Source organism: Poecile atricapillus, chromosome 1, assembly GCF_030490865.1.
Source record: "Poecile atricapillus isolate bPoeAtr1 chromosome 1, bPoeAtr1.hap1, whole genome shotgun sequence".
Classification (NCBI taxonomy): domain Eukaryota; kingdom Metazoa; phylum Chordata; class Aves; order Passeriformes; family Paridae; genus Poecile; species Poecile atricapillus.
In genome coordinates, this window is record NC_081249.1 from 119,470,155 (window position 1) to 119,495,053 (window position 24,899).

Genomic DNA, 24,899 nt, shown 5'->3' on the forward strand with positions numbered 1-24,899 from the left:
TGCAGACAGAATAAACCCAAATTCCTGGGGGTTAAACCTGAGATGCAGCAACGTGAATTTTGAATGCCATCTTTTTAACCATGGATCATACACACACACATCTAATAGGTATATCCTACCAAAATCCAGTGCTTGCCTTCTTAATCTTAATTGGTATTCTTACTGCTTCCAGCCAAACTGCCAGCATCTTCATCCTCTCTGGGGCAATGCTGCCTTGAGAGCTTCACTGGGGAGGCAGAGCCAGCTTTCCATAGGCAGAGATGTGGTCGAGGAAAGATGGAATGATCATCTTCCAATTCCACTGCACAAAGCCAGGCTTGGATACCGGAGAGATACAGGCAGTCAGACGAGTTGGAGCAGCTTGACCTGTGGGGAGCATGAGATGCCTCTTCACATCACAACCTGCTCTTCCTGTACTGTTCTTTGCCAAAAGAAAATAGGCACAGACATTCTCATAGGAAACACATGGAAAACAAGATCAAAACTGAATGGCAAAGGCAAAGAACCACCAGTAAAGGAGTTGGACAATTTCTCACTGCCTCATTAGTGCCTTTGTGGCACCTGATTCTCCAGAAGACAGCAAGGAATGGTCTGTTTTTCCAACTTTTCTACCAGCCTGATGAAAGCAACAAGGCATCTTCTCCTACTCTCCTGAAGGTTTTTTTAAAAAAAATCCTGAAACCTGCCAGAGTCAAAGCTGAATCACGGTGTCGTGTTTCACATCCCCTTCCTGTTCAACACCCTATTATTCTGGGGCAGTGTGAGCTGTCAGGGGTGGCCCAGAGTCCTGACCACCCCCTTTGGTAAGGTCGCTTTGCTCTCTTCCAGGACTTTTCCACTGCTGGAGCCCCCTCCCTGTGAGATGGGGTGGATGATGCTTCCAGGCACGACCATCCCCGTGCCCACAGCTTGGGGATAACCTGCCATCAGCAAACACCTTCCTCTGCACCCAGCACAGCGATCCTGGCCCTTGGAACAGACAGTGCCCGGCTTTGCCCTTGGACAGGAATTTGCAGCTTTGACGTGAGGCGGCTGTGGTCAGGAAGCAAATCCTGATTTGTTACCTTCACCCCGATCTTGCGTGCCCTTATTGCAACACGCGGTGGCCAGCTGCCTCTGGAATCCTTTAACCTGAGGGATACAGGACAGCACGAGGGCAGCAGGAGCTCCATCCCGCTGATCTCCAGCCGCAGGAATGCTGCCAGCCGGTGGTCCCTCAGCCCACTTCCCCAGGAGGCTGCACATCACAAACCACAGCCCTAATTAGCCCATTTCCAGAGCCGGACAGGCTTTCTTCTTCCCCAGGACTGGCCCTTCTGTGGAAACAGGGCAGAAGCTGGCACGGGCACACACCGAGCCTGGTACTTTAGGAGAAAAGCGCTGGGCTAAGGAATCTCTCCCTCGCTGTTCCCCAGCTGTTCCAACAGCGGTGACAGGAGGCAGGCTGCAATCTGTTTGTGTTCTGTGCCGGAACACAAACCTCATCCCGGCAAAAGCCCTCTCCACAGGGCACACCGATTTTATCGGCTCTAAAGCTCCCTCGGAAGGTACAGCTCAGCCTGCAGGTTTGAGAGAGTTTTCTTTCTTTGCCCATAGTACTTCTTTACTCACTTAGAAAAGCCCCGGTCCGTGAGCCCCGTGACGCAACCAGCGAAGATCAGCGCCACAACCCTGCGTTTTATTACCGTTTTTCACATCTTCTCATTTTAATCCGCACTCCGAGACCGATCCCGTTCCCATCAAAGTACACAGCAAGCTCCCATTAAAATCTGGCTCAGCTAGTATTTTAATAACACTTAGCCATTCCCGTCCTTTGCATATTTCATCTGCGAAGCGCTCCACAAACATGAATTTCCTAATTACAGGCGGATGATTTACTAAAACTGGAAATTCCTCACTAGTTCTGGCTTTCCCTTTGAAGCTCCAGGATTCGCTCCTGTCCCTCGGCACGTTGGAAGATCCCCGACGCCGCTCGCTCGGAGGGCTCGGAGAAGGGAGGACACAGAGGAGGGAGGACACGGAGAAGGGAGGACACGGAGAAGGGAGGACACGGAGAAGGGAGGGCACGGAGAAGGGAGGACACGGAGAAGGGAGGAGACGGAGGAGACGGCGACTTGTCCCGAAGTGTCCGTGCGGGGACAGCGAACCCCAGTGGGACAGAGAACCCCGGTGGGAGAGAGAACCCCGGTGGGACACAGAACCCCAGCGGAACTCCAGCGAACCCCGGCGGGACAGCGGCGGCTCCCGGCGCCCCGGGCGGGCCCCCCGCCCCGGCGGCTCCCGACGGACCGGGCAGGAAGGGGTGGAGCGGCCGGCGGAGCGCACGGGCGGGGTGCCGAGGGCTGGGAGGGGACGCCAAGGCATCCCGGCCGCGCTGAAGCCGAGCGGGCAGCGCCTCCGAGAGAGCGCTCCCCATGGAGCGGCTGCCCGGCCGGCCCTGAGCCCGCGGCCCCGAGCCCGCCGCCACCCCCGATGGAGCCCGAGGAGCGGAAGATCTCGGTGTGGATCTGCCAGGAGGAGAAGCTGATCTCCGGGCTCTCCCGGCGGACCACCTGCTCGGACGTGGTGCGGGTGCTGCTGGAGGACAGCCACCACCGGCGGCAGCGCCCGGCGCCGCCCGAGCCGGCCGGCGGGATGCTGTCGGGGCCGCCGCACTCCTACTGCATCGTGGAGAAGTGGCGCGGCTTCGAGAGGATCCTGCCCAACAAGACGAAGATCCTGCGGCTCTGGGTGGCGTGGGGGGACGAGCAGGAGAACGTGCGCTTCGTGCTGGTGCGCAGCGAGGCTTCGCTGCCCAACGCGGGGCCGCGCAGCGCCGAGGCGCGGGTGGTGCTGAGCCGGGAGCGCCCCGGCCGCGGGCTGGGGGCGGCCCGGGCCAGCCTGGCGCTCACGCAGGAGCGGCAGCGGCGGGTGGTGCGGAAAGCCTTCCGCAAACTGGCCAAGATCAACAAGAAGCGGCAGCAGCCGCTGGCCCGGGAGGCCTCGTCGGCGGAGAGGATGGAGACGCTGGTGCACCTGGTGCTCTCGCAGGACCACACCATCCGACAGCAGATCCAGCGGCTCCGCGAGCTGGACCGAGAGATCGACAGGTACGAGGCTAAGATCCATCTGGACCGCATGAAGCGGCACGGCGTCAACTACGTGCAGGACACCTACCTGGTGGGCACGGGCGGCGAGCCCGAGCCGGGCCGGGAGCCCGGGCAGCCCGAGGAACAGCAGCAGCAGCAGCAGCAGGAGGAGGAGGAGAACTACGCCAGGAAGTGCGAGGAAGTGCTGCAGCTGCAGGAGCAGCGGGCGCAGCAGGAGGAGCTGCTGGAGCACCTGGCCGCCGAGATCCAGGAGGAGCTCAACGAGCGCTGGATGAAGCGGCGGCGGGAGGAGCTGGAGCTGGCGGCGGGGCCCGGGCTGGCCGACACGGACTGCGACACCACAGAGCTGAGCGGCGGCGGCGGCGAGGGCGAGCTGCAGCTGGAACACGAGCGGGTCAAGACCCAGCTGAGCACCAGCCTCTACATCGGCCTCAAGCTGAGCACCGACCTGGAGGCCGTCAAGAGCGACCTGGACTGCACGCAGCGGGCGTGGGAGGACAAGGAGCGGGAGCTGCAGCGGCTGCTGGAGACGCTGGGCACCCTGGACGTGGCGGAGGCTCCGGCGGAGCCCCGCGGGGCGGCGGGCGGGGCGCGGCCGCCGGGGGCAGGATGGATGGAGCAGGCACGGGCGCTGCGCAAGGACAGAGCCGACAACGACGAGGACTCGGACACGGGGCTGAGCTCCATGCACAGCCAGGACTCGGACTCGCTGCCCGTGTGCGAGTCGCTGGTGTAGCCGCCGGGGCCCCGCGGCCAGCCCGGGCGGGAGCGGGGCTGCCGGGGCAGGGGGGGAGCTCCCGGAGCGGGAGGCAGGCGCTCGCACAGAGGAAACATTTTAATTCGAGCTCTGGAGTTTGAACTTGTTCCGACTAGTCGTCCGCGGGCAGCGTTTAGGCTGGCTCGCCGGTGCTTTTATCTAAGGAAGAGAAAACCCGCGGCGTGTTTGTGTTTCGTTCACGTCTGGGGTTGCTCGCTCCTTGAATCCTGCCGCGTCCGAAGCTTTTCTTGCCGGGCCTTTTAATCCCCCGGCTGCCCACGATCCCCCCGCTGCAGTCCGAGGCTGCTCCGGGGAAGCTCTTCAGGAGCGAAGGGCCGGGACGCGCTCCCGAGCGGGGACCAGCATCTCCCGAAGGGGTTCTCGCCATGGCAGGGTCGGATGGTGGCTTCTGATGGGCACCACCGGGCTCTAGTGGCCGTCACAAACACAGCCGGCTCCTTTACAGGCAAAAAGTCGCGACACCAAAGCCGCTGAGCACTTAAACACTCCGGGGGGAAAGAGGCAACAGTCCTACTGACAGCGGCATCTCCAGCTTTTGGACCCTACTGCAGTTCCTTTTGGCAACGAAAAGGGGTGATAAATCACTTCCTTTTCTCTCTTTTTCTAAAGAACAAGCTAAATCAAGATATAGGTTAACACGTATTAATTCTGCTCGGCGTAGTGCTTTTCCTTACGCATAGTTAAGAGTGCTTTGTTTAAAGGCGAGCTGAGAAATCGGTGTCTGTACTCGATGGAGGGCAATTAGCGGTGCCTGTTTGTCCACAGCCTTCAACTATACTTTTTTCACTAGGCTGGCTGATCTTTGGCTGAGCTTGGCTGTAGATAAACAAGGTACAGGATCAGCTTGAACTACCGTTTTTAATAACATAGTTCATACCAGGCCAAGAGATGCAGCGATAAAAGCATGACTCAAGCCCTACCTGCACTACAGCTTAATTCTTTTCAGTTATTCCAATAAAACAAAAAAGCAGCCATCAGCTGTAACATGCATTTCACTTAACTGCCAAGTCTTCCTCTGCAACTTAACTCTTGCCCAAAATATATGATCTGCTCTTGCAGTAAGAGACGTTAAGGATTTTTGTATTCCAGAGTAATTGCAGGAATAGTTTAAGCGGTGAGAGACCAGAGAATGTTGAGTCAGGTCCGACTGATGGTGTGAACTTTTTAAAACTTCTGAGATTATTATTTATGTAAGATTATTTATAAAAGTTTTCATTTAACAGTAAGAAATTATATATATATATTAAAAAAAAGGGTTACACCGATAGACCAGTTCTTCATTTTCATTAAAAACCTCGCAGCCTTCTCACCCAAAGACCGTGTTCCACTCTTGCAGTGTTCTTGTTGATGAGAATTCTGATGGACATCAGAAAATTAGGTTCAGGAGCTGCTCAGTTTGAAAGCAAGCAGAGAAATGCTGTCTGTGGATTTGCAGAGGCTGTACAATTTTCTATATGCTATGACTCTTGATAAATGTTACTCCACTGAATGGGTCTCAGTTGTAACAAACTGCGGTTTATTTTAAACGCTGATTATATAATTGTTTTTTCATATTTTAGCCAACCTTGGAAAATATTTAAGAACCTATTTTTAGAGCTAATAAAACTCTTAATAAGGCTGAACAAGTGTTCCCAATTGAGTGTGATTTAAAAATCGGGCCAGGACTGGAATTCTGTGGTGTCACTTTGTGTGCAAAGCAAGTAGAAAGATAGACCGAGGAATGTCCCTCGTCCCCTCTCTTTCTGCTGGCACAGGGACCCTCAGGTGCCAGCAGCAGCAGTGGATTTAGAGGCATCAGCACACGTCCAGAGTGAGGAATTTGGATTTTCCTGGGAGCAGAGCTGGGGGGCAGGGGGGTCCCGCTGCTGTCCTGCATTCTGCAGCATGGATGGGACGAGTGGGTGGTGCAAGGACCTGCCTGCAGCTTCCCCGGGAGCGGTGTGGGCAATAAACCCGAGCTGCCTTTGCCTCAGCTCTCCCATTGCCACAGCGAGCAGGTACAGAGCAGATAAAGGCTGCACATCCCCGTGCTGCTGACAGAGGCATCGGGCAGGCTGTGGAGCCAGAGCTGAGGCAAGGCAGGCAGTTCCAAGTTGTAAAGCAGAGTCTGCCCACTCATCCTCAGCCAGGAAAATCCATAAAACCAGGACAAACCCACTCTTTCCTTAGGCTGCTCAGGGCCGTGCTTGTGGCACCGTGTGATGCTTGCTCTTGGCTTCCCCATGGCTAGAGTGAATTCTTAGGAGCACCTATTGGAGTTCTTACACTGTGCAGGTGAAATTGGGTAAATTTATTGGGTGTTTAAACAGCTACAAGTGCAAGAGGCTCACAGACTGAACTCCAGCATCCTCACAAATCCCTGTTGCTCTCGAAGCATTATTAAAACATCAGAAGAGAAGAGGAAACCACTGTTTGCATTGGACCAGGCGCTTCTCCCTTCCCTTCTGGGCTTGCACATCCTCACTCAGAGGGAAGCCACAGGATGCTTGTCAGGGAATTCGGCTCTGGGGTTTTGCTGGGCATGTAGCCAAGGGTTAGGTGAGCTGACTCAGAGTCACAGGTAGAAGGGCAGGATTTTTATCCCCTTTGCAGTTCAAACAGAATGGGAGAGGGAGATAGCAGCAGAAAAAAAAACCTGACCAGCACCGTGGTGGAAATCCACCTTCCAGAACCACGGAGAGAGAGGTGAAGGACCCAACAAACCCAGGCCTTGGGGATGTTTCAATACTCTTCTATCTTTCAGAGTCAATTCCAACCTAATCTTTCTTTCTTCCTAAGACAGATACAGGTAGCCATGAATTAAATAAAAACCTAAAAGCACTGCAATTTATGTGAATCGTGTATAATATCAGCTTGCCCTATTTATTCAACAGCCTGCTGCTCTAAGGAATCCTCATGGGCTGAGGCCACCAGGCTTTTCCCAGTCCATAGCTGCAGAAATCAAAAGTTTTGTCCAGGAGATATAAATCAGAGTAGCAACAGGCCTTAGTTTGAGGCACCCTTTAAACAAGCACTGCAGAGCACGCAGGTCCTGTGTGTCTGCTGTCCTTGGCCACGCTTTTTCTGACCCTACACTGCACTTTCTGTTGTGCCTATGCAGGAGTTCCTGGGACCAGGCAGTGAAAAAAGAGATGAACTTTAATTTAGGTGAGGTCCTGATGGGGCTCAATGCAAAATGTTTTGGCAATGACAAGGTAGGGTGGTAAAAATGAGGAATTGAAGGCCCTTGGAAAGTGGAACTGATCCTTTCAGCAATGGGCACTGTTTTATGCTGACTTGCACGCTGGCAAAAGCTTCCTTCAGGCTGTAAATATCCTCCACTCACAGCCTAAGTGAAGGTTTGGAGAGTGGAAAACTGAGGCTGGATCTGAAACTTCTTTGACATCAATTCCACTCACCTATATTAAACCCAAAATAAGCCAAACAGCGCAGCTCTTAGCCTTGACCTTGTTTCAAAAACCCCAAATCAAGCAATATTACCAGAATGAAAGCTCTGTGTTGAATTTGATATATTTCTGGTTCTTAGCCTGTGTAAGAGATCTGCCAGTTTGAATAAGCACTTTGTGGGGATATCATTTGATGCCTTCAAGAGGGTAGGAAAATACATTTACTGTAATGAACACCACTGGAGTGCAAAATGAATGACCTATTAATAATTGCCATAGCCTCCAAACCAGCATGTAGGCACAAAATCAGTCTGGCTGCTTCATGGTGACGGATCCTTTTCCAAAGAACCTACAGTGAGGGTTTCAGACAAGATACAGTCAAAGGAGGGAAGCAGGTAGGTGGGTGTGAGAAAAGGAAAACACGTCACTGAGCTTTCTTGTTGACTCCTTGCATGAAACATATGTTCCAGGTTCACTTTAGAAATAATCTGTGTTCCTGTGTCTGGAGAGCCACAAAAACTGCCCTCCCTCCCAGGTTCTACAGCACTTTGGGATTTTCCCCCCCTTTCACTTGCACTGAGCTGGGAATGTCGCTCAATACATGAAAAGAGCAGCAGAGGCCTTGAAATAACAGGTCTGGTGAGCTGTGCTGGTTAAGGAGTTGAAATACAAGCCATTGTGGATTGTTGGGAGCAGTTGTCCTTTGAAGTCACTTGATATTATTGCTCCTGAGCTGGCACACAAAGTTTGGAGAAATGAGCCTGGCAAAGTGCAGGGAGCCTACATGGATGTCGCTCCTTTTCTGCAAACTCTCATTGCTAAATGAACTTGGAAGCTTAACAGAAAGGGAAAAATTAATAAACTCAAAGCAAATCTTGGCTCTGTAAGCAAATTAGCCAACTACCTTTGAGCAGAATTGTCAAATAGTATTTTGAGAAACAGTGCTCACATAATTTACTGCATGGCTTATGTAAATGCATCAGAGCAGAACCTCCCATCAGGGTGGATTGTCACTCATTGAATGACACAGATTCCTTAACAGCACTCACTCTGCTGGGGCAGCACAGTGTACTCCCAAAATACAGCTTCTGCAGGCTTTACACTCTCTACATTTCAGCTTGTTTACACTTCAAGCTTTATTTGGGAAGTTTTATTACAATGCCTTTACCTCAGTTTCAAAAATGCTCCAGAAAGTCATTGGTGTTCCATGAAAAAACAGTTTCCAAAAAAATGCCAAGAACTTTTTTCCTCCCTCCTGCCCACCTGCTCTTCCCCCTGCTCATCAGCACCTGCTCTGAATTTCATCAACAGCTTTGTTCAAATTGCTGGGACTCCATGGGTTCAGAACTGCAATCCTACTTGGCTAGTGGGAAGGAGGGAAGGAGGGAAGGGAGGAAGGGAGGAAGGGAGGAAGGGAGGAAGGGAGGAAGGGAGGAAGGGAGGAAGGAAGGAAGGAAGGAAGGAAGGAAGGAAGGAAGGAAGGAAGGAAGGAAGGAAGGAAGGAAGGAAGGAAGGAAGGAAGGAAGGAAGGAAGGAAGGAAGGAAGGAAGGAAGGAAGGAAGGAAGGAAGGGAAAAAGAAAAACTTTGGTGATGGTCTTGCTCAAGTCTTTTGTCCCCTCTGCCCCCACCTTAATTTTTTTTTCCTTTTAACATGTTTCCAAGCTACCTTTGGAATTTTCCCCTTCCCCTACTTGGAGGTGAGCAGTTCTCACACAGGAAGGGAGCCCATCTGCCCAGGTGACATTCTGGGGTGGCATTGCTGTGGAGCTTTGGGGTGGGAAGGCACAGTTGCTATTGCAGAATACCTTGAGAGGGGAGTGGTGTCTTATTTCCCTCACAGAGTAAGATTTGATGCAGGTATTTACTGTGTGACCACCTGGCAGAAGGAGGCCTGATCCGCTCAAAAAAAATGAAATGTATTGAAAATGAAATGCTGAAAATGAAAAATACTGAAAAAGAAATATTGAAAATGAAAAAGATTGAAAATGAAATATTGAAATGAAAATATTGAGCTGCTGTTCAGTGAAAGCATTGAACAATGCCAGTCTCCTGTGCTGGAGTGCGGGCTCTCCCCTTTTCTGAATAGTTACAAACAGCCTTTCCCATTCAGCAGCTCAGTGGAACCACTGCAGAGTGGCCTCAGAACACCATCCTGCTCAGCCACTCTCGGGATTTTATAGAGTTTACTGGGGAAAAAGAACCAAAACAACAAAAAACCCAACAAAAAGTATCTGTGACTCATGGAAAGAGCTCTTACATGTCTGAAACATACTATCATCAGCTTACTAGCACTGCACTTCACATGGCTTAATTATGTGATTATTTAGTCTATTATCTCCACAAGAAATTCTTTTCAGCAGTCAAATTGTGCTCATGAGCAGGTCTTTGGAAAATGTGTTAGAAGCCTCTAGGAAAAATATTTAATCCTTGTTTCAATTTAATGTAATCCCCTTGTTTTAATCTCTTCCAGTGTAGTTTTTTTACATGTAATCAGGCTATTAGTTTATGCATTTAATTATCAGTGTAGCCTTATATGGTTATTTTCTGCCTTCCACTGAATCTCCCCTTGACAGACATATCTTAAGAACAGATGAAAAGTAACTTTGGAAATTAAGAGAGACATGGATCACCTTCTGAAAACATTGGTGCTTGTTCTTCCTACCACAAGCACAGAAGAAAATGATTTACTTTTAACTACAGATATCTGGCATTTCTGTTTCTCTTTCTTTCACAGTTGCTCTTCATTTTCTTACTGAAGGGTTTGTCCATAATTCTATTCCCAGTTTCTTTTTTGGAGTGACCAATGATGGGAATCATGAATCACCAACAGGTTAAAAGTTTAAAGCCAGGTTGTCATCATTTCTATATTTCTATATTTCTATATTTCTATATTTCTATATTTCTATATTTCTATATTTCTATATTCCTATATTTCTACATTTCTATATTTCTATATTCCTATATTTCTACATTTCTATATTTCTATATTTCTATATTATTTCTATATTTCTGTTCCTGCACGCTTTCTGTGTCCCCTACTTTCCATCCTTCATTTCAAAGATGTATTACCCTGGCCAGGAAATAGTCAGGCCCCCAAATTTGGCCATCCTTCAAAGGCAGATGGAGCACAGGGAGCCCCAGGTGTCCTGTAGCACCCAGAATGTTCCACACAGCTGTGCCCACCCACAGGAATGAGCTGATCAGAAATGCCTTTCCTCAGCTCCTGCAGCTAAAGACAGGTTTGAAATCACCCTGCTGTAAATTGCTCATTCTTAGCCCAGGCAGGGCTGGCTAAGGCTCTTCAGCAGGTGATTCCAGTGTGAAATAAAGGAACTTTATTCCTTTAGGGTTATTACCTGGGTATTTTGGATTAATTTTGACAGAGTCCCTGGTTTCAGGCTGTGGATTTCTAATAACAGCATCTCCCTACCTGCCAGGTGTAGGGTTGGAAAAGCAAATGGCATTCTGGCTTAGAGGGATTTATGAGCCAGAAATGGGCCTTGCTGCTTTCTGCTCTGCTGGGGAATGAAAGCTTTTCCTGGGTGAGGAGGGGATGGACAGTGGGGACAAGAGTGTGGAGAGCAAAACTGTCAGAAGAGAAGTGAGCTGAGCCCAGACTAAAGGGAGAGGAGAGAACTGAAGGGAAGCAGCAAGAAAGGACGAGAAGCCTGGGCACCAGGAGAGCAGCAGGGAGCAGGAAGGAGCTCCTGCCCAGCAGCAAAGTCTGTCACAGCCTGCACAACTTGGAGCTGTTCCCCTGACTGGGAGGGGCAGGAGACACAGCCACAGCATCCTCACAGCAGCTGCACAGCCACAGAACAATAAACACTGCAGCCAGGTGGGCAGGGGGAAAGAGACATCCGTGAAACTCCTGTGTTTTCCTGACGTTCTGCCCACCCAGCTGAAAAGGCCAGTGGCTGCAGGATTTGCAACACACAAGAATGCTGAGAATTTGAGGATGAGATGTCATTCCATTTTCTTTCCAGTTATACTTGGCAAATATGGAAGAATGAGTGTTTCCCTAGATGATAAATAGCTTATGTCACCAGTTTCTCTGCATCAAAAAATACATGATAAAATATCTTTGGACATTTGGTCTTTCCCAGAGCTGCTGCTTTTATAACCTGGGATGTTGTCATGTTGCTCTGCTTACCTACATGATTTGCCAAAAAACCATGGCCCAAAGAAAACAGGCTATTTTAGCTTAATTTAATAGGCAAGCTTAAGGAAAAAGCAAATCCAGACCTATCGCTCCAGTTTACACAAGCCAGATTGGAAAGGCCATTGCACATGGTTTGCAAGCATGTTTTGTAAACTAGTTTGTGTAAAACAAGCCAGCTGAGCGAGACTGAAATTTCAATTGTTTAAAGTCTCTCATCATGTGTCACCAGGGTGATTCACATGTAGATCACTTAATCTAGTTAATGGATACAGTTACCATTTTTGACAATATTAATTGGACCTCCATTTATACTCCTTTCTGTATTTTACCTTCATAACCACCTCCATAATTAGCAACTCCTATAGCTTCAGCCTAAAGGAATAGTTTATTTTTATAGAACATATATTTTGTTATTAACTCCTCTTTCATTTCCCCTCCCTTCAATACCTTTCCTCACAGAACTTCCAGTCCTTTTTCTTCTCCTCCAGTCAGCAGCCATTGGACTTGATCTTTGCATTTAAGAAGGGTGAGAGATACTGCCTGCTCAGAATTCGTCTGTCATGCACCTTCAACTCCAGGCTTAGAACTGCTAAGTCACAGTTGTTCAATTTAAGATGCCACACCAGCATTCTGGTATCTCTTTTACCTATAAAACTAAAGAATGTTTAGTTCCAATTGCACCTAATTGTGTCATAAATCACTGCTGTATCTACAGACAGGTTTCATTCTCCATTTCCTGGATATCTGCACTTCTTTCTGCAATAAAGAAAACCATATGTATTGTAAAGATCCATCCACGAGCAAAATTATTCCAGCAGGTTTTTTTCCCCAAATATTGTAGGGTGTATTTTAATTTTCTTATTTAACAAAAGTAAAATACTTTGTGAAAAGAGTGGCTCTGACAAAGGGGCTTCACCTGGTGGGCAGGCACTGCTCCAAAACCTGCTCAGGTGAGCTCTGCAGGCACTGCTGGCTGCCTGGGACACGGCTGCCAGCATCAAAAGATTCTCCTTTTCCATATGCCATACCTGGCAATTTCAGGTGAGGAGGACTTTAGATTATTTCCTTCAGGCAGTCTATTGCCAGTAGAGCATTTTGAACTGAACTCAGTCCTGAGGTTTTCATCTTTGCTTCAAAAAAACCCCTATAAACAGAGTATTTTAGATTACTGAAGGGCAGTGCTGTGGAGATCTGTATTGCCACAAAAGGCTTTATTACACAAATATTTGATGCTGAGAAAGAATGCATCTTTGATTAGGGCTCAAAAGGAACAGCTCCAAAGACATTTTATCATGTATTTTTTGATCTGCCCAGATGAAAGCCCTAGCTATTATGGAGTACAAGTGAACATTAGGGCTGGTTCTGTTGTCTAGAACCCCTCTGTGATTAGTGCTCCACAAGTTCCAAAGTTTGGTCCCTCACCAAGAGCTTGTACGTGGGAAGGTAGCTGTGATACAAAGGATGTAATTAACCTGAGGAATTTACATTTTATTCAAATTGCTAACGAACAAAATAATGCCAGACACAAGAATGGAAAGTACCGAACCTGGTGTCTTAGTCTGAAAGCATTTTAGATATTGAATTATGCGCTTTAATAAGAGCAGGCCCTGAATAGTTACTGACTGGATGGAAAAGCACAAATAATGGAATTCATGGGAAGATGGTGCAATTGGAGCTTGCTTTCAACTCTTCACATGGCTTTATAAATATTTAGCACATGACACACAGGTGCCCTTTTCCTACTGCTTTGTGTCTCCTCTTAGAGCAGTCAGACTCTGCCTGAAACAGATTAGAGCCTTGCAAAATCTTTATTAACAATTAGCCTCCAATATGGGAAATGTATCTGAGTCTTAATTAACTGAACATGATCATTAACAGAACTACTCATATTAATCATGGTGTAGACAATTATCAAGCAAAAGAACTAAAGTCATACTCAGTCATAAGATGAGATGCAATTAAAAGAAAACCTTATTTTTATCCTTTGCTTTAAATTTGACAGGTAGTCAAAGACTTCTTTAGAAGTAAAGAATTTCTTTATATGGGAACATGCACTTCAAATTGCAGAAAGAGGCTACAAAAGTACCTCACAATTCTCAAAAAGTTCTTTCAACAGCATAATATTTGCAAAAAGTCAGAACACATGTTCATAATCTGCTCAGGTAAACACAAGATGACTAAGGTTAATTTGATTTTTCTTCCCGATGTCATAATTAAAGTATGAATATCATTTAGACATCACTAGATAAAAAGTATGTCAATGAAGGACAAGTAAAAATTCAAATTACTAAGGAGCAAAATTAAGTTAATTTCAGAGTGGAATGTTTGTAAGCAGTGTGTAATCAGTCTTCAGTTTAAATGACTCTTAATTAAATAATCTATTATTACGTGCACTGGCAAATCGAGCCTAAACATGTAAAGTGCAAAAGCTGAAAGATCCAGCTCCAGTCAGTATTCACATACAAAGAACTTTCAGTACAATAACATTGGCCAAAACCATATTTTTGTCTGGGGGAGGTTTTGTGCGGGGAGCTGTTTCATATATTTAAAAATCCCTGATGGCATGAAACACAGCTGAACAATCCAGTGCCTGTTTCCCTGTGTGTAACGAGGCTCGGGTTGGAGCCCAAGGTACAAACAATCACATTTTGATGACATTCACGAGTGGCACACGGTGACATTTGAGCGCGGCGCATCCACGGACGAGCACGGGCCTACAACCGGACATTCTCCGACGTCGTCTGAGGACTCTGCTGCTCACTTGTCAGGGGGACACAGCCACACCCAATTTTCTTTTCAGCGAGCAGCATTATCCTGTGTACCCCTCACTGGCAGGCAATCGCTCATTTGGGGATATAATTGTGTTCCAGTTCTCGAGAGCGTGCTGGGCCGCCGGCCGCGCTGCACGAACACCGTCACCCGGGGTGTCCTGCCTGAGCTTGGCCCTGCTCCTGGAACAGGATCAGCACGAGCCAACCAGTTCAGCAGGACTGACAGACATTGCCTTCAAATCAAACATCATCTCCACCCCAGAAGGTGCCCGCAGGGTTCCTTTGCAGGGTTTGCTGAGGGGAGAGAGGGTGTGGGTAAGGCACCCAAAGCCTCCTCTCCGCTTGGGAACCGAGTCCTGCTTGCAGGGGAGCCTTCAGTTTCAGCTTTCCTATTTCCAGACCCTGCAGTGCATTGCTGTGTGAGCTGAACTCCACACAAAGTGTTCAAGTTCTCCTCACAGCTCAGGCACACACAACAATCCTTCTCCAGCCCCACAACCAAGGACACCGTGGCAGCTTCGGGCCCAAAAAGCACAAGCAGCAGGGAATTGAGGAGAGCAATCTGGGAGGATGGGACTGCATCACCTGCAGCTGCAATTGGGCAATGAACCCCAATGTGGAAATGGACCAGAACCTATCAAAGTGTGAAACTCCTGACCCAGGGCCCATCTTGGGTCCATCTTGGGTGGATCCTCAGCCAGGCTCTTGCACTGCCCATGCTGCATCCTTTGAAACCCTTTATAATAAATCCCCACTTTATTCCTTTAACTCTGCCCAGCCTCTGTTCCAGGGAGCCTCTCAAGGCAGCAGCTGAATTGGTACAGGTTTAAGTGTCTGAGACTTCCAGTGGGAACTGTCCCCCAAAAGGCTGTTGTTTTTGAAAATCACACATGGACACAGTCCAAAAAAATCACTTAGACTCCTCTTGGAAATTGTAGCCCTGCTACAGAATTCAAATGCTATGCCTCTGATACATAAAGCTGTAAACTAATAAGAAGAGAAGCATATGGTTTTAAACCAGGACAAAACTTGTGCAATTTCATGCACTGAAACCTGCCCAGAGTTACCACTGGTGACTTTCTTGCGATTCTGAAGAATTGTATCCAGTTCTGATTAAAACAGAGACTGAGGTTAAACATGGAAATATTTAGGCTCTTTCCTTAGGCCCAGCCTTCCTAGGTCAGAGTAATACATGGGTAGAAAGTGAATTAGGCCAGCACTGTCCCACTGAGCTGTTTGTTCAAGGCTCACATAACACAGCCTTCTCCTGGCTGAGCATCTGCCAGATCTGAGCTGCTCTACTCAGTAACTGAGCAAGACAACCATAAGGACTTATTGTGAAAGCCAAAATTTCCACAAACCCAGCTCCCTGACCCAGCTGATGCTCAGCTGATGTGAAATTTGCAGAAAGGAAAAAAACCCAACAATTGTCACAGCTCCCGGCCTCTTTCTAGGAAGTGCTCCTGTGTCCAGCTTATTTCCACAGAATGAAACCCAAGTCAAGAGTGCCAGCACTAGCTAAGGACATCAGTTTGTCTCTAATACTCCACCAGGATGAGCAAGAGACGTGTCCCAAGGTGGCTGGAGGCAGCAGCTCTGCACATGAACCCTCAGCTGCTGTTTCCCCAGCTTTGGAAACCTATCGCTGCCTTGGATCGAGGAGGAAACCTCAGCTCTGCAATCTTGCATTCAGGCTTGCTATGGTTTGAACCTGCTGCAATTAGCATCACTCAGTGCTGGTACTGATAACAGAATTGCTTCTGTGGTGTAGATCCATCCTCCTGCAGGGAGTGAGATCAGGAAGGGATCCCACCAGAGCCACACATTGCTGCCAGAGCAATCTGACTTTGTGGGATCGTGCTATGGAGCGAGCTGCTTTTATCTGTGCCATCATTTCTGCCCTGACTTTACTACACTGCATAAAAGCTGGGAGTAGAAATGCACACAGAGATCTCTAAGATGTGCTACATTGATAGTTTTGAGATGCTCATGGTGTTAAACTGCATGAAAACAGATGTTTATAGTAAGCCTTGACATAAATCTTCTGCTGGTGAATTATGCTAGGGGGAAGAAATCCACTTACACTCAGATGTAAGGCACTGATATCAATCTCTTTTTTTTCCTCTATCACTTGGCAAAAGGAAGAGGAGAATCTTAGTCATTACTGAGTGGACTTCTAGCTAAAACTGATTGCTAGAAACATTAAAAAAATCCCTCATAGCTCAGAAAAAAATGTCACAGAAGAAAAAATACTGCCAAAAGCTTATGTCAGCAAGTTAAAAGAGGCAAGGCCATATCACCACTAATTCATACATTAAAACTAGTCAATTTTATGTTTACTGACAATTCCTACACCCTCATCTTCAGCATGAGCAGCAAAAAAAAATTTATAGCATGAGAAAAAACATTCAGGGAGCCTCCAACTAAACCTTTTCTGGCCTTTCTAAGCAGCAAACACTTAACTCAAGGTGTGACTGCGCTGCAGACATGCCCAAATCCAGACTGTGCCTCATTCCCTTGGGCTGAGAGGAGAGCTGAGTGCAGGAAGCTTGGGAAACCTGCAGAAGATGCATTGCCCTAAGAAAAGCCACAAGGGAAGAAGTGGCTCTTCCCAGGAGCAAAGCAAGAAGTGTCCAGCAGGAACTGTGGCCCTTGCTGCGCTCTCCCTGTGCAGCTGCTCCACAGCACCCAAGGGAAGGTGTGGAGAAGGAGCATTACAGGGCAGCAATGTGCATTTGCAGCAGCACTTTTAACATGTTTCAAACCATCCCTTCCTTATTAGGAATCTCATCAGCCAGTTGTTCCAGGGCCTGGAAAAAGTCCTGGCTTTTGTGACAAAAGCGAGCTGCTGCTAGCCAGCAACCAGCACGGCGTGCCCAAGGACTTTTCCTCCTCCTTCCAGAGGAGCAGCTGTGCAGGCCAGCCCCTTCATCATGAGTGTGTCACAGTGACAGCTGGCCTCCTCCTCATCTCCTTTCAGCAGGGGAGCCAAGGCAAGACATAAAGGAGCTGCAGCATCTTGGCCAGGGTCCTTATTAGGCAAACAAACTCCTGTTAAGCTTCTATATAAAACATCCGCCGTGTTGCAGGCAGCTTTGCCGTAGCTTTAGGAGCTGTGATGAGTTTCTACAAGATGTAATCTCCACTGAACAATGGAATCTGCTCATCCAGTACCCTGCCAGCAGGGATAACATCTGCTGTCCTCTCATGGCTGCATCTTCTCCTTGCAGCTGCATTCCTCCATGTGGTCTCTCCCTCCTACACATATTCCCTTCCTGCCTTTGGCCCCTGCTTCTCCAGGCCTTCTCCAGTTCCCTCAGCATGTCTCTGGCTCAAGAGGGTGCCAGTGACCTCAGGGGACTGGGAGCAGGGAGAAGGAGGCAGGAAACCTGTGGGAAGGTGAGCAGTAGGAGAAGGAACTCCTTTGACCAGAGCACTGGGTTCATTCAGGAATTCAAGGCCTTGGAACAGCAGAGTGCAAGTGCCATGGCAATATTTCTCTTCTGAATGGAGACTCTCCCCCTGGGAGGTTCCACATTTATGGGAGCATGTTAATTATTCATTCAAATGCTTTTTAGCTCCACTTTGTTGCTGTTAAACCAGGAACAGAAGCACATAACTGAGCAATTTACCAGGCACTTAACTGAGCTCCAGACCTGGAGCAGTGCTGTCTGCAGCTCTGTCTCATGACTTCATTGCTGCAAGGGTTGAGAGAGAAACCACAGGAAACTACAAAGATGATATAACGTGTCTTGCTGAGCATTTTTCAAATCCACCACCTTGGGAAAAGCAAGCCTTAGGAGTATTATTGAATCTTCTAGTGATCCAGCTTATGGTTTTAGCCAAAATCCCCTTTTCTTTTTCCCTCCTGCACTGAAAAATTATGACCCTTTCTTTCACAGGATGAAAAATGGTTGCTAATTATAACATCATACAAAGGTGGTAGCTCTTAAACCAGCCACAAAGATTCACCTGAAGAAAGGAACTCAGTAGCAAAGTGCTGTCACTGCCACTATTCCAAATTAATCTCAAGGATATATCCTAGGTGGAATTTGTGGTCCATAACACCAATCCATAATTCTAACTTGGTTTGATTTCAGCACAGTCGCTTAAATCCTTCCTTTCCTTCTTTCCCTTCCTTCCTTTCCTTCCTTTCCTTCCTTTCCTTCCTTTCCTTCCTTTCCTTCCTTTCCTTCCTTTCCTTCCTTTCCTTCCTTTCCTTCCTTTCCTTCCTTTCCTTCTTTCCTTCCTTTCCTTATTTTCCTTCCTTTCCTTCCTTTTCTTCCTTTCCTTCCTTTCCTTCCTTCCTTTTTTATCAATTAATGTCAAAACACTTTTACATTTATTTTCTCATGCTAGAGACCATCAATAAACCCAACTCCATGGGAAAAAGGAAGCAGCAGCCTCTCCCAATGAAAACAAGCCCTGCCTTTCCCCTCCCTGAGCAGGGAGTCAGTCCTTGGCCACTGGGGAGGTCTCTGTGACAGTGAGTTTGCATACCAGCTCCTTGAGCTGCTCTGCACCAGACACACTTTGATCTCACCATCAAAACACGTTTTCATTCTGAGCATTTGCATCCCTGCCATGAGGAGCTGCAGCCATGCAAACAGGCTGTGCTTACAGGACTATGCAAAACTCCCCTGGGGACTGTACAGGAGTTTCTAGGACTTGAGAGAAGGAACAGCAAGAAAAGCTCAAGAAGGAACAACAACTCCTCTTGTGAAGCAATTTATTGTGTTACTCTGTGCTCCCACCTGGGGAAAAGGCTGGATACCTGTTCTTAGTGAATTAGATGCAACTTGTACAAAAAAATATGTGGCTCTTGCCTACAGAAATCAGATAGAATGTCCCACAATTAACTGCTAACTTCTGATTTTAAGAGGATGGTTGTGAAGGGAAAAAGAAAAAAATCCCTTTCCCTAACTATGCACCTCTTCTCAATATGAACAAAAATAGAACTCTGCTATGGTGTCATTAAGGTTATATGTTTGAACTAGTTGCTAGAGAAATATATACCTTAATGCTTTTATTCCTTAGAAATCTGTGATTTGAAATTTCTCAGGCCATAGCAGAGCTGAAATGAATTACTGTTTGTATAGCACTCTTAGGTCAAAAAGCCTGATAGGTGTATAACACCTGCCAGAACAGCTGTTCCTTGAGTTAAATGTCATGGCTTAGCCAATTTTACTGCCCTAAGTTTTCACCCAGTGCCCCATCCAAAGCACTCAGTACTCAGACCTACCTCAACTCTGTGCTCAGAACAAAGTCCTGGATGCATTTCCTTTCCCATACTGGCATTAACAGCCTGAGATTGTGTGCAGGGTTCCACTGGAACACCAAGGCACTCAAAGCCACATCTCTCTGTAGATAAAACATGCCAAAAGCCAAAAAGGCTTTGTTTGCATAGATGCTTCACAAGAAATTCTCATTCTTCTGAGGCCTTGGGAAGGGCAGAAGTTCTGCTTGTTTCACACCTTTTTCACTGCAAAAGAAGATCCTCAAAGGACCCCTCTAACACTGTGCTGCCAGTCAATTTATTTTTTTTTCCCAATTTGCCCATGCCCAGCTGCCTTGCTCCAACCCCTCCCAGGCTGGCAGCTCCTGCAGGACACTGGGACATGGTCAGCCTGCCCATGGATCAGGGCAGCTCCTTGGGAAGGAGAAGGGAAAGGTCAGGATGCTGGTGTGGAGGAGCTGCTGTGGGCACAGCTTCAGCAGGAAGGGTGGAGGTGACCGCCACCCAGCCTGTAGCACAAAGATGAAGGAGCTCCAGAAGGAGGTGGGAGCAGTGGGTTTGGATCCCCTCGGGCAAAGGAGGGCCCTAAACCTGGGTAACCTGCTTTCTGGATGAGACTTCAAAGCTGGGACTGCTCCTGCTCTCCCACTCACACGCCCTGAGGTGTGGTTTTACACACACCCCTCACGCAGGGCTTCCTGATGGCTCTTCCTGGGGGCTGTGCACAGGGTCTGGGCTCTGGGTGGGTTCCCTGCTCTCCCTAAGGGCTGTGCACAGGGTTTGGGCTCTGGGATGGGTTCCCTGCTCTTCCTGGGGGCTGTGCACAGGGTTTGGGCTCTGGGTGGGCTCTTTCCTGGGGGCTGTGCACAGGGTTTGGGCTCTGGGTGGGTTCCCTGCTCCTCCCAAGGGCTGTGCACAGGGTTTGGGCTCTGGGTGGGTTCCCTGCTCTTCCCAAGGGCTGTGCACAGGGTTTAGGCTCTGGGTGGGCTCTCCCTAAGGGCTGTGCACAGGGTTTGGGCTCTGGGTGAGCTCTCCCTAAGGGCTGTGCACAGGGTTTGGGCTCTGGGTGGGCTCTCCCTAAGGGCTGTGCACAGGGTTTGGGCTCTTTCCTGGGTTCCCTGCTCTTCCTGGGGGCTGTGCACAGGGTTTGGGCTCTTTCCTGGGTTCCCTGCTCTCCTTAAGGGCTGTGCACAGGGTTTGGGCTCTGGGTGGGTTCCCTGCTCTTCCTGGGGGCTTTGCAGAGGGTTTGGGCTCTGGGTGGGCTCTCTGCTCTTCCTGGGGGCTGTGCACAGGGTTTGGGCCCTGGGGTGGGCTCTTTCCTGGGGGCTGTGCACAGGGTTTGGGCTCTGGGTGGGTTCCCTGCTCTCCCTAAGGGCTGTGCACAGGGTTTGGGCCCTGGGGTGGGCTCTTTCCTGGGGGCTGTGCACAGGGTTTGGGCTCTGGGTGGGTTCCCTGCTCTCCCTAAGGGCTGTGCACAGGGTTTGGGCTCTGGGTGGGCTCTCTGCTCTTCCTGGGGGCTGTGCACAGGGTTTGGGCCCTGGGGTGGGCTCTTTCCTGGGGGCTGTGCACAGGGTTTGGGCTCTGGGTGGGTTCCCTGCTCTCCCTAAGGGCTGTGCACAGGGTTTGGGCTCTGGGTGGGCTCTCCCTAAGGGCTGTGCACAGGGTTTGGGCTCTGGGTGGGCTCTTTCCTGGGTTCCAGGTGCCCTCACGCCCTCTACTCCAGACCCCTGGATTCTGCAACTCACCTCAAGGGCCCTTTCCGTGTGCCTCAGGACCCTTCTAATAAAAGGAACTTCACTAAACTAACGAGGTTTTCTTGAGATAAAACAGCTTAAAGGCTGTCAGAACATGAAAACAGACAATATTCAGAGGACAGATGGGTGGAGAGACACAAGTGCCTCCCAGGGCACCTCCAAATCCCTGTGGCTCTGAGCAGAGGGCCAGGAGAGATCCACACTCCTTTAGCCCACACGCTCAAGGGAACCTTGGAGCTGCCTTCCTTGGGGAGATCCGAACCCACAGAGTTAATTGCATCCAGTCCTAGGGGGAAAAGAGAAGAAAAGCAACTCTCATGTTACCTTGAGGCTGCTGGGAGCACCTCTGAGGGCATCGAATTGCACAGGCTGATTATTCTCTGGGCCAATCTGCTTTGCTGAATGCAAAATTAAGACAGCTAATTAGTGTAAGTTCAGTTTACATTAGGCACAATCTATTTAAGTGATAAGACTGCAACGAGGAAGCCCACAGAATGTTTAGGACAAGGGCTCTGCTTACAACAGAAGAGCTTTCCTTTGGATATATTGCATTTCTTTTCTCCAATTTGTTTTGAAAAAGTCTGGTTAGGGGTTAAGCACCACTTATGGACTCAGTGCTTATCCTTTAGCTCTGCTTAGCAGATATAATAAAATATAGGTATATTCAGATATTACTTTCTATTTTGTAAATATTTTGAAAACTTCAGGAGTATATTTCACTCGCTGAACTTCTCTTACTTTAGTAACGCCATCAAATCTACTTATCTGCTCTAATAGTTACTGGTACTAATCTGTTCCCACTGAAGTCAGGAACAAAATTGCTGTTACTGAGTACAGGTTCAGGTCCTCACAAATATAATAAGCTACCACAAAAAAAAAAAGAAAAAGATATTTTGAATAAGATGTCTCAATCTCCATAGAACCCAATTTCTCACAGTAAGTTCAGTGCTTTTTCTCTCAAGGATTTGTATCAAAAGGGGAGTTTTATTCCTTTGTAGTACTCTTTTATTAATGCCCATAAACAAATATGTTAGCAGGCTCAAAAGATTAATTAGTCAGAATGACACAGTCATGGAGATGAACTCTCTAACAAGCTTCTTTCTTGCTATACTTAAAAGATTAGTGACAAAGGAGAAAACAGCAAATTTAAATTGCAAGAGCTTAGTGTGTTTCTGCAGCTGACAAAGGAGAGAGGATGGATCCCTTTGCTCCCACCCAGAGAACAGATATTGCGCTGTTCCTCTGCTTGGTAACTGTCCACAACTTGTGTGAATACCTTTGGTTTGGGAATGGCCAGGAACTGAAATCTTACCATCTGACATGGCAGAAGGACAAGATGATTCTGAATAGAGGAGCAAGGGGAAGGATTTTAAACAGACAACCATCCTTTCAACTCCCACAATGAGGCAGGTACAGAGGCAGCAATGTCCTGCACAGGACACTGGGCTGACATCAGATCCCAGCACAATCTGTGTAATAAAGCAGTGCTGTAATGAAGATCAGCTTCCAGCAGTTAGAATTCACAGACTAGTACACACCTGCTTGAAAAAATGACTTCTGGAAGAGATCCGAAACGTTGGCAATTTATTCCCTGCCCCATCTCCAGTTTAAAACCTGAGAGCTTGAAATAACCCTCACTCAGAGATCAATGTTTTGCCATAGTGTGCCTGATTTTATCTTGCTTTCAAACTGCTTTGATTGATTATATAATGGAGTATTAATTATAAAGCACTTTAGATATTACACACCCAGATTTCACGCACCTACTTTTCCACAGCAGGGCAAATCCTACGTGAGGGTTTCCAAAATGTAGAACAAATCTTTCAAATCAGTCCAAGGCAAAACTAAAGCCTTCTTCTACACAGAAACTCTCTTCTGAACCTGGAGGATGGATTTATTTGAATTGACACCACTGTCACACACTGGTTGGTTGCTGTGCTTTGGAAGTCACCAACACAAATACACTGATGAGCAGTATTTTAAATCCATTTGTACCAGATCATTTTCAGACAGTATCTCCTGCCTACAGTCTTATATTTTGTCTATTTAAGATGAAATATGCATGGACAAGACAAACCTGGTAAAGGGAAGTAGTGGATATAAGAAGCAATGCAATTACAGCAGAGTTCCTTGAATGAGCAAGGCATTGTCAAATGGAAAAGCAGAAAAAACAGAAAGAAGAACAGCGATGAGTGGCTGATGAGATAATTTAAGAGCAGCAGTGTCCCAGATTCCTTACGGGATGCCTATGTTTTCCCTCATTACTCACTCTTTGTATGGCTATTAAAAAATACAACAGCAGAAATGACATCTTTGCACTGAATGAACCTTGGAACTGGATATCTTCCCACAAAATCATTTCCAAGCCTTTTTTTTAAAAAAAAAACCAAACAAAACCAAACCACCTCTCTTGTGTTTCCATCTGCAGCACTAGCAGGTATGTGAAATTAATGTTCACCCAAGTAAAGCACTCTGTAGGTAAGGGAGTTGCAAAACTGAAGGAAAAATATCAGATGTGTGGCACAACCTCAGAGAAGAAAAGTGCCACCCTTCAGGTGTGCCATTTGTCAGCCTCCCAAAGAAGGGAAAAAGAAATGCTGAACAGAATCCAGGGAATGCAGGAAAACACTCTCCAAGAGCAAGGCCAGGTTTGAGGACAAGGCTCCTAAAGCCTCTCAAGATGAACTCACTCAGTGCTGCTCAGAAATTCGATCCTGCAGTAGACAGCAGACAGCAAAAATCTCCTTTTCACCTTGAGTGCAAAAGAAATGGATATATTGGAATAAATTCTTGCACACTGACATTAGGGAAAAAGTGATTGATAACATTTTGGCCTGGAAGTTCTGCAGATTCTGGAAATAAACAGGTGACAAATGGCTGTAACTGTAATAAGAGAAATTGGGAAAAAACAAAAGGGATGAATAAATGAGAATGCCAAGTAACATGCAGAAGAAATAAAAGTCCTGTTATATGCAGAACACAAGTGCAAATTCTGAAACATTAATTCTGCAAATTTTGCCAATTCTGATGAAAATAGTCCAATTGAAAAACGAAACAAGAAAAGAACCCCAGCTTGGCAAAGTGTTAGGGGGTTTTTGGGAGGGTTTCTCTCAAAAGGTTTGTAATCATTTTCAAGCAAGATATTTCTGATTTATTTTACCAGCTCCTTTTAACCCTTTCAGCATTGGGAAATGCACAGTTCTGCAGTCTGATGAAAGAGCTCTTTGTCAGGCCACAGTGTGTGCATTGTTCTTCTGCTGCCCTGATTTTTACAAAGGGTGCACTTTACATCCAGGAGGGGAACGTGGCACTGGTGGCCCTGGTGGTGGCAAGAATCACGTAGATAAATTCTGCTCCAGCTGCTCCACTGGGACAAACCCTTGGCCGAGGTTAAATGGAAATAACGATGGAGACGCCACAGTCAGGGATGTTATGAGGCTCGTGGCCCTGGGAAATGAAGCAGGAAATCCATTCATTAATTCCAATTGTCCTGAGGTGTTTTCACAGACTGGTCCCAAGTGTTTTGCTTCAGCCCTGAAAGAATGAGTGTTTTCCCTAAGTATAAATATTCTTTGCATTTCAAGGAGCTTAAAGATTAATAAGCTTCCATTTGTTTATTGATCAGCTCCTGAGAAATAGTGACAACACTAGAAATAGTGTCTGATTGTGATATTCTAATCTTACTGATTGTGTGTGAAACAAAGCCTGTGAATCTGGAGGAA

General features: G+C 47.5%; 1 protein-coding gene across 1 annotated transcript; it reads left to right on the forward strand.

Moving 5' to 3' along the window:
• Positions 1–2,365: 2,365 nt before the first annotated feature.
• Positions 2,366–5,477, forward strand: RASSF10 (Ras association domain family member 10). The gene has a single exon (XM_058851253.1). The coding sequence runs from the start codon at positions 2,473–2,475 to the stop codon at positions 3,823–3,825; it is 1,353 nt and encodes a 450-aa protein (XP_058707236.1). The 5' UTR covers positions 2,366–2,472; the 3' UTR covers positions 3,826–5,477.
• The last annotated feature ends 19,422 nt before the right edge of the window (positions 5,478–24,899 follow it).

Coding starts and splice junctions, on each gene's coding strand:
- RASSF10 (XM_058851253.1), top strand. CDS start 2,473: ATGGAGCCCGAGGAGCGGAAGATCTCGGTGTGGATCTGCCAGGAGGAG.